General features: G+C 46.1%; 6 protein-coding genes across 6 annotated transcripts; 3 read left to right on the forward strand and 3 right to left on the reverse strand.

Moving 5' to 3' along the window:
• The first annotated feature begins 755 nt into the window (after positions 1-755).
• On the forward strand, positions 756-3,584 carry LOC131290974 (IWS1-like protein). The gene is made up of 6 exons (XM_058320167.1): positions 756-821; positions 917-2,079; positions 2,337-2,697; positions 2,756-3,045; positions 3,146-3,260; positions 3,339-3,584. The coding sequence occupies exons 1-6, from the start codon at positions 756-758 to the stop codon at positions 3,459-3,461; spliced, it is 2,118 nt and encodes a 705-aa protein (XP_058176150.1). The 3' UTR covers positions 3,462-3,584.
• A 1,554-nt stretch (positions 3,585-5,138) lies between these two features.
• Positions 5,139-6,506, forward strand: LOC131290975 (protein IWS1 homolog). Its single transcript, XM_058320168.1, has 4 exons — positions 5,139-5,819; positions 5,885-6,096; positions 6,189-6,282; positions 6,363-6,506. Exons 1-4 carry the CDS (start codon positions 5,139-5,141, stop codon positions 6,504-6,506), a joined length of 1,131 nt encoding a protein of 376 aa, XP_058176151.1.
• Positions 6,507-7,006: 500 nt separating this feature from the next.
• Positions 7,007-7,862, reverse strand: LOC131290977 (carbonic anhydrase 6-like). The gene is made up of 2 exons (XM_058320169.1): positions 7,713-7,862; positions 7,007-7,645 (listed from the first exon to the last, which is right to left on the reverse strand). The coding sequence occupies exons 1-2, from the start codon at positions 7,860-7,862 to the stop codon at positions 7,007-7,009; spliced, it is 789 nt and encodes a 262-aa protein (XP_058176152.1).
• A 441-nt stretch (positions 7,863-8,303) lies between these two features.
• LOC131290899 (dehydrodolichyl diphosphate synthase complex subunit nus1) lies at positions 8,304-9,353 on the reverse strand. The gene is made up of 2 exons (XM_058320085.1): positions 8,872-9,353; positions 8,304-8,800 (listed from the first exon to the last, which is right to left on the reverse strand). The coding sequence occupies exons 1-2, from the start codon at positions 9,224-9,226 to the stop codon at positions 8,316-8,318; spliced, it is 840 nt and encodes a 279-aa protein (XP_058176068.1). The 5' UTR covers positions 9,227-9,353; the 3' UTR covers positions 8,304-8,315.
• A 501-nt stretch (positions 9,354-9,854) lies between these two features.
• On the forward strand, positions 9,855-14,450 carry LOC131291449 (dnaJ homolog subfamily C member 16). The gene is made up of 6 exons (XM_058320662.1): positions 9,855-10,240; positions 10,398-11,763; positions 11,847-12,078; positions 12,166-12,340; positions 12,466-12,670; positions 12,752-14,450. Exons 1-6 carry the CDS (start codon positions 9,993-9,995, stop codon positions 12,983-12,985), a joined length of 2,460 nt encoding a protein of 819 aa, XP_058176645.1. The 5' UTR covers positions 9,855-9,992; the 3' UTR covers positions 12,986-14,450.
• Positions 14,451-14,701: 251 nt separating this feature from the next.
• LOC131290897 (MICOS complex subunit Mic10-like) lies at positions 14,702-15,288 on the reverse strand. Its single transcript, XM_058320083.1, has 2 exons — positions 15,081-15,288; positions 14,702-14,933 (listed from the first exon to the last, which is right to left on the reverse strand). The coding sequence occupies exons 1-2, from the start codon at positions 15,154-15,156 to the stop codon at positions 14,797-14,799; spliced, it is 213 nt and encodes a 70-aa protein (XP_058176066.1). The 5' UTR covers positions 15,157-15,288; the 3' UTR covers positions 14,702-14,796.
• Positions 15,289-15,301: the final 13 nt, after the last annotated feature.

Below are 15,301 nucleotides of genomic sequence, written 5' to 3' on the forward strand. Positions count from 1 at the left end.
GAGTTCTGACTAGTCAATTTTACTTTGTTTTGGTAGAATGCAGTTTTTAAAATGCACTATTTAACAGAGATATAATTATGCAATGTAAGAAATGGAACACTTACTAGTGATTTGGATAAAAGATATGTTAAATAAGAGCTTCCCTCTCAGTGTCAACTCTTCAATATGAGGTATAAACGATATGGCAGAGGAAATCCGCAATATGCGAAAATTCGATATACGCTATTGCGTTCGGTCCCAAACATTCGCGTACTGCGGGGACCAACTGTATTTAATAAGCATAAGTTTTATTAAAAATTAAATAAAAATAAAAATTGTCGGTGACTTGCTATAATTTCTAAATATCAATCTGGAAATTTTGTTCGATATGGCAACACTGCCACATGTCAAGTTTGTTATATTCTATCACAAACGCCTACTACGAACCAGCGGTAGCTGCTTTGCAATTTCTTCGTCCTTCAGTTTGGTTTAGTCACTTTGTGGAAAAAACGCAGTTCCTAATAAAGGTTAGTTTTGGGGCATCCGATCCACAACCATTTTCGTTTTGCAGTGATTGGTCTGGGTATAGGTTGAATTCAGCGATTGGTAAGATATTTTTTGCATTTCCTAAGGAAAGTTTGGCGTACATGAAGTCGGGCAATAATTTACAATAAGCAATATGGAGGCTTTCGATTGTTATTGGTTGAATTCTTACCAAATTTGTAGCTCGATGACTATTTGAATGTGTTTTGAATGATTTTTTCTACAGCAGTACCATGGAAGAGGATGCCATTTGCGACAGTACAACATCCGATGAACAGTTAGTAAACGGATCCACTTCGGTAAGGTTAATATTGGAACTTTCCATGGCACCCAGATTAAACATGGTTTCTTGGGTTGGACTTTTTTCTTGTTCCTTTTCGTCATTATCCTCCAGGAACCCACGGGCGTGGTCGCACACAACGCGATGGAGAACGAGCCGAAAGTAGAGAATGCAAATGGCGAAGGAGATATGCCAGATTCAACAGTATACACCGTAAATAATGAAAATGATGCTGCTACCGCTGTTGACTTACTAGCAGTAGCAGCAACAACAGCAGCAGCACCACCAGCAGCTCCAGAATTAGCAGAAATATCACATTCGGTCGGGGACGGAAATGCCCCGCAGGTAACTTTGCACTCCGAGCCTGGCCGTAGCCGTAGCAATAGCAAATCACCTGCTAGTCGCCGTAGTGCGTCACGAGCCAGTAGCAATACATCACAGCGCAGCCGTGAAGCGGTCAGTCGCGTTAGAAGTCGCAGCGGTTCGGCAGCATCCGTTGCCGCCAGTGAAACTGGCTCGCGAAAAAGTCGCAGTGCTTCGCGTCAAAGTCGTCGATCAGCATCTTCCAATCAGAGTCGCAGCCGCTCCGGATCCCGCAATTCAAATCGCAGCGGAAGCCGTTCGCGGTCTCGCTCGCAATCCGGATCACGTTCGCGTTCTCGGTCACGCTCCCACTCGCGCTCCCGGTCCCGGTCAGGCTCCCGATCTCGTTCCCGGTCGCGTTCCCGGTCGCGTTCCCGATCGCGATCCCGGTCCCGGTCTCGTTCCCGGTCGGGCTCCCGTTCCCGTTCTCGATCCCGATCCCGATCTGGGTCGCGATCACGCTCACCGTCCGGATCGCGTGGATCCCGATCTCGGTCGCGTTCGCGTTCCGGCTCGGCCTCGACTTCTCGCTCGCGGTCGTCCTCCAAGTCGAAAAGTCGAAGCCCAAGTCGTAGCCGCAGTCGTAGCAAGAGCCGCAGTGGCAGCCGCCAGAGTCGGTCCGTGTCGGTTTCACGCAGTCGAAGCCGCAGCCGCAGCCGTAGCAAGTCCCCTTCGATGGCAGCTGGGGAAGAGAGTGGTCCAGAGGATGGAGCCGGCCCGAGCACTAGCAAACATGCAAAACCGAAGAAAATCGTTGATTCCGATGACGAACCTGACAATCAAGGCGATGGCGAGGAGGGAGAGCTGGCACAAGATGACCAAACGGTACCGCAGATTGATGAGAAGGAATCTGGCACGAACAACAAAATCACTGATTCTGATGATGACGGTATTAAGGAGGACGGTAATGAAGGGTAAGTTTACGGTGTTGCTTATTTTCTGTTCTCTGCCATTTTTGTTAGCCATTGTCATTGGAAACAAATGGGTTGCTGCGGCGAAGTTTTGCTGCAATTGTTATGTGCAAATGAGCAAGTCATGTAACGTATCCCAGCCTGCATATTTGGATGTGTTCATCCAACATCTATATGAAAAGAATAATGAATGAAAGGTTTTGATATTCTGCTAGTGATAATAATAATAATTGAAATGTGTTATATCAAATTTTCCGCAGCGGCCAATTCATGTCCGACTTCGACATCATGTTAGCGCGCAAAAAGGAAGAAAAATCGCGCCGCCGGAAGCGCAACGATATCGATTTGATCAACGACAACGACGATTTAATCGCGCAGTTACTGCAAAAGATGCAGCACGCTGCGGAGGAGGACCGACAGTTAAATACGGAATGCAAACCAGCCACAAAGAAGATTGCCATCCTTAAACACGTGATGTCGCAACTAATCAAAAAGGATTTGCAGCTAGCGTTCCTAGAGCACAATGTGCTAAACGTGCTGACCGATTGGTTGGCCCCACTACCCAACAAAGCACTCCCATGCTTGCAGATTCGGGAGAATATTCTGAAGTTGTTGGCTGATGTAGGTTTTTCGAATTCTCTTTTGGTGTAAAACCTTCACCTATTTTTTCGTTCTCCAGTTTCCGGCGATAGATAAATCGTACTTGAAGCAGTCGGGTATCGGCAAGGCTGTCATGTACTTGTACAAACATCCAAACGAAACGAAAGCAAACCGTGATCGAGCTGGTCGGCTGATCTCCGAGTGGGCACGCCCGATCTTTAATCTCAGCACCGACTTCAAGGCGATGACGCGCGAAGAGCGGCAACAGCGCGACTTGCTGCAGATGCCTCGGAAGCGCAAGCACTCCCCCGAGCCAACCACTTCTTCGCACAACAACCACAAAGGGTTACCCTTCGCCGAGGACGAAAAGTAAATGAAACTGTTCAAGTTCAAGATCTCATTTGACAGCGGAAAAAGTTTCGTTGTTGAATTTACACATTCGAATTCAATTTTCAATGTTTTCTTTCAGGGGTGCAATTCGTCCAGGTGAAAAGGGCTGGGTGCAGCGGGCCCGTGTGCCCATGCCTTCCGACAAAGAGTACATCGTACGACCGAAATCAAACATTGATACGGATATGAGTATTGTAAGTAGCATGTGCCACCTTCTAATTGGAAATTATTTTCTATCATGACGTATTTTTCTCTTGTTAAACATTTCACAGGTAACGAAGAAGAAGTTGAACCGTTACGAAAAGCACCTGAAGAAATTTATCGACAAGAAGAGACTGAACTCAAGCCGTCGCGCTGTGGAAATTTCTATCGAAGGGCGCAAAATGGCACTCTAAGCGCAATCCTCCTTTTTATTCTATAACTTTTCATCGCTTGAGTTGCATCGCGTGTTGCAAATATTCTTCGTACATATTATATAATCGCATTTGCAACAGTCGATAATTACAAAAAAAAAAAAAACACACTCTGTACGATATGTTTAGTCATGTCGGTTCACCACTTCTTTCCTTCACCTACGTTAATTCTTACTTCAATTTTAACCTATTGTCACAATGTTTTTTTTCCTTCGGATTCTTTGATTTTTATTTCAACTGGAAATTTATTATTTACACATAATACTCGATCAGATGACTCAATAATTTTCAATACAAAATGTTACGCCACATGCTTCAGATGAGATTTTTTTATTTACTTCAATTCTACATGCATATTCACGTACCGACTGAATGCATAAAATTTGGCCAAATGCTGTCACTCATTTTTTTTTTCTTCTAGCTAGTTTAATTCTAAGTTCATCTTTACACCGATGATGAATACATAATATTGGGCAAGATACTTTCCCGAACAAACTCCTAGACTTGTATTTTTTCGTTTTCCTCCGGGCACGTCGTTTGATTTCTTGTTAAAAATTTAATGCTAGTTGTGCTTATCCTAAGCAAAAATAGAGGCATTAATGAATTTCGTCTTCAGCTATTGAGTGAAATGTATCATTTTAATTTATAAAGTATATTTAATGCAATAAAGAGAAGGTACGTGCGAAGCGGCACAGAGAACTAATTATTTTGTGCTACAATTCAAATGTTTTATTTTCGGTTACAATGCCGACACAATGTGTTTTCGAAATTTGTTCTTGTTTTGTTAAATGTCATAACTTTATAACAACCCATGTAACAAATATAGTTTCCTCATTCGCTGTAGTATTGCAGAAAATCAATGTAAAAAACACAGTAGCCATCGACGTTCGCAAGTTGTAATTTAGCATCTCCATTCGCATAGCAACCAGAAAGTCAATCCATAATGTTGGATCGGATATCTCAAGTGAATGTTTTTCCTTCGATTTTCTTTAATTTTAAATTTATCTCATCATGAATAAACCCTTCTGGTCAAACCAAATCCAAAAAAAAAAGAAACATGAAAGATTTTGGAATATGTATCCGTAAATCATCGACGTTGAGTGAGCAGTGCACGTTCAAACATGTCCTGGCTATAAAGAACAAAAGGGAAATGAAAACGGAATCATACGCAAGTGTGTGGTACATTATCCCTTTAGAAAAAGGACTACCATGCTACATCGGGCCACCAACCCGCTAGGCAGCTAGAAATTTAAAATGGATACACTTGGCCAGTCATCACATCATTCGGCGTGAATGGCTTTCAATCATCAATGATCACTTCGCCGCTTGGTGACCGTTATATAGGTTTTGATTTTACAAATACTTTTAAGAACAAAATACAAACAAAACACAACAAAGATTTAAATAACACAAATCAATGTTATCAATTCTAAACTATTCTTTCAAATTCGGGCAAAGCTTAATAATTTTTTGTGTCTGTGTCCCATGTACTATTTGCGCAACTGTGCTTCGAATCTGACATTTCATTTGCAACGATTCAAATTTACAGTTTTCGTAAATCATAGTAGGCGTTTACGAGCAGGCGTTGAGGCTGCCGCTATTGTGAGCAGTCTTTTATACGTGTTTCAGCGGAGTAGTGCATCTCCGAAACGACTTCAAATGAGCGCGCAGGAAGGTAGCAAAACGGCGCAGTGCATGGACATGGATTTGATTAACGACAAAGAAAAAACAATGCAGCAAATCATGCTGGATGCTGCGGAGGAGAACCGGCAGTTAAATACGGAATGCAAACCAGCCGCAAAGGAGCTTGCCATCCTTCAAGTTCGACATCAAATGAGTGCGCAAGAAACTAGCATAACGGCGCAGTGCACCGACATGGATTTAGTCAACGACAAAGAAAATGTGGTTGTGGAATTGCAGCAAAAGATGCAGGATGCTGCGGAGGAGGACCGGCAGTTAAATACGGAATGCAAACCAGCATCAAAGGAGCTTGCCATCCTTCAAGTTCGACATCAAATGAGTGCGCAAGAAAGTAGCATAACGGCGCAGTGCACCGACATGGATTTAGTCAACGACAAAGAAAATGTGGTTGTGGAATTGCTGCAAAAGATGCAGGACGCTGCGGAGGAGGACCGGCAGTTGGATGTGGAATGCAAACCAGCCACAAAGAAGCTTGCCATCCTTCGACACTCGATGTCGCTGTTAACCAAGAAGGATTTGCAGCTGGCGTTCCTAGAGCACAGTGTCCTAAACGTGCTGACCGATTGGTTGACTCCGCTGCGCAAAATGCTACTTCCGTGCCTGCAGATTCGGGAAAATATCTTGAACTTGTTGAATGATGTTCGTTTTTTGAATTGTGTCTTTTCGTACATGTCGTTAACTAATTTTTTTTTCTGATTCCCCAGTTTCCGGCGATGGATAAAGAATTAGTAGAAAAGTCCGGGATCGGGCAAGCTGTAATGTGCTTGCATCAGCATCCGAAGGAATCGAATGCGAATCGTGCCCGGGCTGACCGGCTCATCGCCGCTTGGAATCTAAGCACCAGCTTGAAGGAAAGTACGCCCAAGTCAAGCACGTCGGCGCATGAAGAAAACTTTCCGTTTGTCGAGGGCAACCGGTAAGTGAAGCTGTTCTAGCTCAAGATACCATTTTAAAAACAATCGGGTTTGAATTGACACATTCAAATTAATTTTTCACATTTTCTTTAAGGGGTGCAAGTGGTCCCGCTAAAAAGGTTCGCAAGCCTTTCTACAAAGAATACATCGTGCAACCAGCACCAAACATTGATGCGGATAACAGTATCGTAAGTTAGCATGTGCCACTTTCTAATTAGAAATGGTTTTCTATCACGACGGTATTTTCCCTTGGTAAACGTTTTCGCAGGTACTTAAGTTCTCTAAGATAAAGAAAAGGCGACCGTTGAGCAGCCGTGAGCGGATCTATAAAAATTTAGTGAATATCAAACAGCAGAACAAACCCCTTTCCCCAGGAAATCTTTCCATCCGCGGAAACACCAAAATGCTCTAAATGCACTCTCCATTTTATCGTATGACGATTTCTTCACGTGAATTCCATCGCGTGTGCCATATATTTTACCGTCCTATGGACAAAGCGCATTTGAAACGGTTGTGAATTACAAATATGAATTATGTTCCTTCGTCATAGTTTTTTGTTAAACAAACATAGGGTTTTAGTTCCTTCATCTATATTAATTCGAATTACAAATCAACAATTATTTAACGCTAGTGTTGGGTCAGATGCCTTTAGTTTTATCAATGTATTAATTTTTTTCATTGCATATGTCTCCGGTGGATGAATCAGATCTCGTTCCAAGTGGCTTTTATTTTTCTCTAGCTACTGCAGCTCTATCTTCAGCTAAAAGCCGACTATGAATTTGTTTTCCTTGAACTCCTTAATTTCTATGTGCCATTGAATCCCGATTAATAAAACATAATTTTGGCCCAATGCTGGCCGTCTAATTTTGTAGTTTTTCCGTTTCCTTGTGACTATGCTGCTCGATTTTACGTTCAAAGCTTAGCTCGCATTCGCCGGCGTGTGTTTCTAGCAAACGTTACAGCGGGTTTCGACAGTTGCACCGGTCGAAAGTTACTCTCGATCCGCTTGGTAGCCGATGTCGGTTCGGTCGCACAGTGGCCGGCGAAGGTACGGAGCTTTCTGAAAGCAGCCGTTTGATTGTGCGAAACGTAAACCGGTGCAGCGTATACGATCCAGGTGACGCTAGCAAAGAACGGTGCGGTTGTCATGGTGCCCCGGTACGAAAAGTAGTGTCTGTCCAAGTCCTGAGCCGTCAGCCAGCGCATACAATCGCCCGCGGCGTGTCTGGTACTGCCGGGGATCACAATGTGCGGCAGCTCGCGGGTGATTCGCCGAAAGTCCTCACAGTCCACGATGCCCCGCGCGTGCACAAGAAATGCCACCACCGCGAGCCCATCGCTTCGGTCCATCGCTTTGCGGAACGAGCCGTACTTGGCGTTGTAGTGCACGAGATGTATTTCCATGGCGTGTGCAACCCCCTCGATCAGGTGCTCGCTGCCATGGCTATCGTTGGGCCCCCAGTGGAAATGTAGCTGTTCAAACAAGTACACGCCCTTCAGTGGACCCCCGGCGATGCATGGCTGCAGCGCGGGTTGCCGGTCGAGCGTGAGCTGGATGGATATAAAATAATTATGAAACAATTACCCGACTCGTCAGTGGTGTGTCGGAAAGTCCTACCACCACCGTCTGGCCATCATTGGTCAGTTTTGCTTTGCCACCGCGAAGGTCGTGGAAATAACCAGCGAACCGCAATGGAACGGCATCATCCACCATCCGTGCCAAACTTTTCGACAGGCAAACGGGACTCTGGACGGCGTTGGGCACCATGGCTTACTTTTCAACCAAACTGTTTGGCCATCAACGGTAAACTAAGACAAGGACCTAAACTATCCGACTGTCCGAAGCGAAAGTATGGTAAATCAATAACATGTATCGATTGGAACCGTTGATAAACGCATGGGGAGACTCATGCATGCAAAATAGATGCATCGCTGCAATAATAATTAATTTGCAAATGTATGAGATCGATGAGACAGCTGCTAGATTCTTGATTAAATAGTAGTAACAAACTATTTCAAATCGCAATTAGCTTCGCTGAAGGTGCAGTTGTTAGAATTTCTTTTAAAACTATTTAAAAAAAAAACGGTATTATAAAGATACGAAACGTATTCGCAAGTTTTTCGGCTTGATCTTGCTTCCGTTCCTTTGAATAAACGAATTCGGGCATACCGCCGTTACATCTAGAAAAAATAGTCAAATTTTATTCGATTCAGTGCTGCACTACGTCCCGATACGCTGTTCACATTTTCCGTACTTCAGCAGGCAGTTCACGAAATGCTGCTCGTTGCTATCCCTTAACCGCCTTTCGAGCGGTAGAAACTCGGTCAAACGAATTTGCCACGGCAGCAGCCCGTACGTGGAGCAAATGTTGCCGAAGTAGATGGCCAGGTCCGGGTCGGGAATGTGGTTGTGGGCCGCCTGCAGTTGTCGGTCGAGATAGTCAATGTTCACCTCCGACAGCGCAAGGTCTCGCTTACGCACAGACACGCCAATCGATCGGCTGAGGTTCACCAGTCCCGGCTTGCCGTCTTCCGGAGAGAAGAATGCAACCACCGTCCTCCGGCCGCTGCGTGGCCATGCCTCGAAACATTCCACACTCGAGGGTACCGCTTGTTGTCGTGACCATTCCAGCTTGTCGCTGGTATCGTCCAGCCGGACGTCCCACACGTAGCGCATAATCTGCTCGTGGTTACGTTTGACTAGTCCTGGAATGATAGAAAGATACGATGCAATGCGATACACGATAGTGGCTAGGGCACGAACCGGCTCTGCTTACCGTTATGATCGTAAAAACTAACGTACTCGATGTTGGCTGCGTAAGCCCAGAGAATATAATTCGACAGCATCGTATAATTTGGCTCCTCCGGCCCTAACACAACCACCAGGTGCTTTGGAACCTTATCCACGTTCTGCAGCTGCAATTTAATGGCCAACTGCGATTGTTTCAGGCGATGCTTTTCCCTCGCCGTCACCAACCACCCGCCCAGCGACCACTGCAGCATTACTTTGTGACACCATCGCACCATGAGCGACAAATACTCGATCCATGAGTAGAGTGTATGGAGCAGGGACCACAATGCACTGACCAGTACGTTTGCTGGGACCGGTTCGTCCCACTCGAGCGGGTTCATCCTAAAAACATACGAAAAGCTCCCTGAACTTGCCACTGGTAGCTACACCTTTTTACAAAAACACACATGACACAGCTGGGACGAAAGCGGGCCTCGGACTTGTTTTTCTGCACGTGTCAACGAACAAATGTTGGAAACCGACGTCACTACTCTGCAATGGATGTCAAATTTAATAAACACACAAAAACTGCTGTTACAGTAAGGTCCGTACGCTTTTCCAATGATGCAAACAACCTTACTCCAATTTTTGGTAATGTGTTGTGTTTTCAATAACTGTTCTTCAATAACTCCCAACAATTTCATTGGAAAGTGCGGTGTTTTATAAAAGAATACTAAAAGCGGAGCAACCGTGTTTACATTTTGGATAAGGCTTATTTTAACAAACTCTTTATGCGCAAATATTAATATGTATTGTACAATGTTATTTTACATTTGTAAGGTTTTTATATCACAAGTGCTACAGAAAATGCTATAACGGGTATGGGAATGTCTAATATTTGTGTGTGTGCGTATTTTTTTCTATTGCTTTTTCCTGTTTTCAAGCTCGGAGCTGTCATTCACATGCAACCGAGAAAAGGTTTATTTCTGTCAGGTTGGTGCGAGCGCAGCAAGGAGTGAAGGAAAAATTTCAAAGCGCGCTGTGTAGCTTTTGTTTTTTGCCCCGAAGAAGTTCGACCGTACAAAGTAACGTATTTTTTAGCGAAAGGTTAAATGTGACCTGGTGTAGAACGACAAAGGTCGGCCAGTTTGCAGTCATAGCGACGGGATGGGGTCGGTTTCCGGGCGTACCAGCAGCAGCTCGTTCGAGAAAAGCTCGGGTAGAAAAACAATGACGAGGAGGAGCCACCAGGAGCAACCTGCGCTACTCGCGTACTGGGTTTGTTTTGCAATACTGCTGACGGTAATTTGCTCCGTACAAAGTGCCTCGAAGGATCCGTACAGTATCTTGGGCGTGCAGAAGCGGGCCACACTGCAGGAGATTCGCCGCGCGTACAAGCAGTTAGCGAAGGAATGGTAAGGAAAGCCCGCTGCCGATCGATCGATCGGGTCCATCGGGAGCGATGCGCCTGTGTTTCCCTGCGTAGCGGTGCATCGGAAACCAGGAGAAGACGGCCGAAACACTGCACTGGTGAAGATTTCGAATGGTCTTTCATTGATTGATTCTCCACAGGCACCCGGACAAATCGAAGCATCCGGAGGCGGAAACGCGGTTTGTGGAAATCAAGCAGGCGTACGAGCTGCTGTCGGACTCGGACCGCCGGCTGGCATACGACCAGTTCGGCATAACGAACGAGGACGCCGTGTTGAACCGCGACCGACCGGACTACAGCAACTACGGACGCTTTCAGGATCCGTTCGAGCATTTCTACGGCGCGCATAACTTCAACTTTCACGATCAGGATATCAGCCTGTACCACCGGCTGTCCATCACGTCCAAGTATTACGAGACGAACATCGTGCCCAAGAGCCGTCAGACGCCGCAGATACTGATGTTCTACGCCGACTGGTGCTTCGCCTGCATGAAGGCGGCCAACTCCTTCAAGAAGCTGATCGACACGCTGGAACCGTACGGCGTCGTGTTTGCCACCGTCAACGCCGGGCACGAGGAGCAGCTGGTGCGCAAGGTTGGCGTTCACTCGCTGCCGTGCGTCATCATGGTGCTGGACGGCCACAGCTACGTATACAAGGAGAGTGTGTTCAATGCGCAGCACGTGGTCGACTTCATCCGCCAAAAGCTCCCCTATAAGCTGCTCGCACCGGTCACGGACGATACGCTCGACGCGTTCCTCGGTGGCTGGGCGGACAATCGCGTACGTGCGCTAATCCTGGAGCCGCGGGCCCAGCCGAGACTGCGGTATCTGATCACGGCGTTCTACTTCCGCGACCGCGTGGCGTTCGGTTTCGTGCAGCTGAACGCCAAGAATACCAAGCACATCCAGACGACCTACAAGGCGCACGCCACCCTCGACACGCTGCTGATCTTCAACGAGTTTCCCGCCCATCCGATCGCCACGATCACCATGTCGGATATTCCGACTACCACGCTCAACAACATCATCTCGTTGAACCAGTATCTCGTGCTGCCGCGACTGTCGTCCCAGGAGATGCTCGAGAGCGTGTGCCCCGCCGAATGGAACCGACCCCGCAAGCGTCTGTGCGTGGTGCTGGTGACGGAGAACACGAGCATGCACGATGGACCGCGCCAGCTGATGCGGAAGATCGCGCTGGAATCGCTGTTCAGTCGGGAGCGGGTACGTTTCGCCTACATCTACAAGGAGAAGCAGAATGACTTCATCGGTGCCCTGTCCAAGCACGAGCAGGCGCCCGAAACGCTGCTGCAGCTGGTCATCTTCTGGCGGCGTGATACCAAGCATATCCGCTACGAGTGGGTTCGCGAGGTTGTGCTGCAGATGGACAAGGCGGCCGAAAACGAAACACAGGATCAGTACTTTAACAACACAAAGCAGAAGATTGACGGCACTATCCAGCGGCTGTTGCGCTCATCCGAAGCGCTTAGCTACGAAACGGAAGTGAAGGTAACATCTTTTTTCCTATTCTTTTTTTATTAATATGCTACTTATCGTAACGCTGGCGCTTTACATTTCCTTTCCTGCTACAGGATCTGCTGGATGAGCACGCCCAAAGTTTGATGGTGCGTATCCTGAACCGCGTCCTGCTGGCCGTGGAATACATGACGGACAATCTCGGACAGGAGCACATTCTGCCGGCCATCTCTGTGATCGGCACGATAGCGTTCATCTTGATCGTTGGCTACCTGATGTCCTATCTGTTACGCCTCGAGGAGGAAGATATACAGCTGAAGCAAAGTAAAAACGTTGACAGTGCAAACGGTAGGTTAAACGGCAAGTTGTTTCACGATAAGCACCAACCTGTAATTTGTTTGTTTCATTGCTCTTTCATGCCACGGGCAATTCTAGGTAAATCCACCAACTACGTGCCGGAGCTGCGATTGCACGAACTGCGGGCCGAAAAGTATAACGGTCTGGTGCGGTTGCTGAAGCCCGGCTGTCGCACGATCGTGCTGCTCACCGATATGCAATCACGGCAAAAGCTGATACCCGCCTTCCATAAGGCTGTGTGGCCGTACAGAAAGTATGTTTCCAAATCAGATATTCAAATCCAAATATTTTCATGATTAAGTGGTCGTACACCGTTTTTATGCCGTCCGCTTTTTACATTAGTTATTAATGATATCAAATCTTGTACATCCCATGTAGAAACAAAACACTCATGTTTGCACACATGCTGATCGAGAAAGGCATCGGCTGGTACGCGGAGTTGTTGCGCCTGTCCCTGTCCGAGTCGCGCGAGATGAAAATCAATCCGCGCAACTGCATCGGCACGGTAATTGCACTGAACGGGCATCGGAAGTACTTCTGCATGTACCACGCGAAGCATCCAGAGTCCAATCGGGGAGCTAAGGTAGAAGAAGGAGTGTGCTCGTGCGACTGTTAATACGGTGACTAACGTGATTGTAAATTTGGTTTGTTTTTCCTTTCCCAGCGCATGATCAAAATGACGCGCCATCTCAGCTCGATGCCTTCCGATCCAGAGGCGGGCGCATTCCTCGGCATGGACAGCTCCGACTCCGAGACGTCGATGTCGGACATCTCCGAGCCAAAGATCCTGTTGGAGGAGAACCTGCTCGACGGACTGCCGAACTGGCTCGACCGTCTGTTTGAGGGAACTACACACCGGTATTACATCAACTACTGGCCAGACTTCACCTCCAAATGAGTGGGTCGATGCTAATGCCAATGCTCTCCAATGCCCGTTAAATTCTATAGAATTATGTATATCACCTTCATCCTGCTACCTTTTACCCATTATCGGTATGAGCGCTCCTTTTCTTAGATCAGAGCGGGGAAGGGTGGCGATTGGTGTCCACTGCCAGTGCAGATTTAGTTACGTTAAATGATGAAAAGGCGCTCGTCAATTTCGTCAAACATTTCTAGTCATGTTTAGTAATAACAATCGACTTCGTTTGGTGAATACAGAACAGAAACAGAACGATGAAGCCTCGAAGGGTCTCGGAAAGAGCGGTTCGCAAAACGCAAAACGGACCCTGAGTGCTAAAAACAAAACATGCAATCGTACAGCCAGAAAGCGTCACTGTGGTCGGTCACAGGTTCGGTTCGGCAAAAACAACAGCATTATCAGCAGCATTACTGTCGGCCGGCTGGTATTCTAAAAACAACGGAGCAAACACAACCAAAGTAGGTGAATCACACAACGTTTAAGACTACGATCTAGATTGAAATCGATGCCTACATGCCCACACCAAACAATTAAGGAAACAGTATGGCAACAGGTGGAACAACACCTACTCTGCCGGGAGGGATCATGATTAGACGACTGGGTAGGGTAAAACAAATGTTTCACCGATAGCAGCTAGTGGAGGGTGTGCTATGCCATGCAGAAAAAGACCAAACGAAAGACGCATTTAACGCTGAAAGTTAACGACTTACAGAAGGCAACTTTGTGAACCCACTTGCATGTTCGGGGCTTTCTCTCTACGCTTGTGGATTATACCTTAGAAGATAATTCAATCCATTAACCAGTAAGAAACGCTAGTTTGCAGCCGTAAGCTTGGGAGTTTTTTACACCACACGTACAGTTTGTAGGCGGAAACGAAATCAGCTTGATCGAAGATGAGATCGAAACAGAGGACGATATTGAGAAGGCTTGTTGGTAACATGATCTAATCTTTTCTCTTCTGCTTTAGAACCAAAACCACTCTCCGGCCGGAAATTGAACACAACTTGATACGAGCAACGCGACATAAGTGCAATACCTTTGTCCTATTAGTTGTTTCACGCATTTTTAAAACCAATACGCTTCGTAAATATATAGATTTAGAAGTAATCCTATTTCATAAACCAAACAACTACAAACAAGAAAAAAACCTTTACCCATCTTCCTCATTTTGTATAGTTAATTTAAATTTAATTTTCCAACTAAGCTGGGAGGCGCGTAAACTCCTGCAAAAAGCTGTTGCGGGACGATTTGAATGTCTTTAAAACGATTAAAACAAATTTGCGACATAAAATCCCCCAAAAAGCTAGCCAAACATACATGGCAAAAGTAGAAGACCGGAGGGGGATGAGCGGGGAAAAATCTAGTAAATTATTCAGATCACTAGCATAAATACCACGAAACCAAATACACAGAACACAAAGAAACGCAAAATAAAAGAATTAAACTTAGCGAATGAAACGTATTTCAATACTTAACAAACAATGTTTCTTTTCTTGCCCTAACGCAAAACGATCACTGAAAGTGTATTGCGAAATTTTCGTTAGCAAGTACCGTAAGTCGTTAAAGGATTGCATTTATATGAACCAGGCTTACAAATAAATCAATAATTGAAGTTTTGCCGTGCGCTCCTGGTGATAGAATCATTTTTTCCGATTCGGACACTATTATATTATAGTACTCCTAGGAGATTTTTTTAAGTTTTATGACGGATAAAGATGTTTATTGTTCGCCTTCTAAGCCATATTTCGCACAAACTCAGTTTCGAGGCAGTGACTTGGTTGCCTGTCTGTCTACTTGGACGCGTTTAACGAGCGTTCGCAATTATTGTAGGCAACCCCGATGCCGAATCCGGAACCCATGATGATAGGCCAAGCGCGACGTTTGAAGAACAGCAGTGAGAAAACACCTCCTAGGGCCAGACCGCCACCTGCAAACAAACCGTACAAATGTTAGCTGAAATCAACCACTTGCTGCAATGCTGGAACTTATATAATTTTGCTGCAAAAATGAGATTGAAAAAACCATCCATGCTGGGTGTCATCGGCACCAGCGTCTCCCGGTCGCGGAAACTTACCAAACTTGAGCAGGGTGTCGGTCAGGCATCGGTCGATTTTGCGGCCGTACTGATCCTCAGCGAATGTTTGAGCCATTTTTAGTGTACGCACAGCCTAGCTGCTCGTGTGCCTTGTGGAGTTGGTTTCGGAAAAAGAGGCGACACAAATCGCCTATTCACATAACAAAACAGATCGATGGAAATGTCAACAACTGGCGAACGGCTCTGCAGTCATACACCGG

Source organism: Anopheles ziemanni, chromosome X (assembly GCF_943734765.1).
Source record: "Anopheles ziemanni chromosome X, idAnoZiCoDA_A2_x.2, whole genome shotgun sequence".
Classification (NCBI taxonomy): domain Eukaryota; kingdom Metazoa; phylum Arthropoda; class Insecta; order Diptera; family Culicidae; genus Anopheles; species Anopheles ziemanni.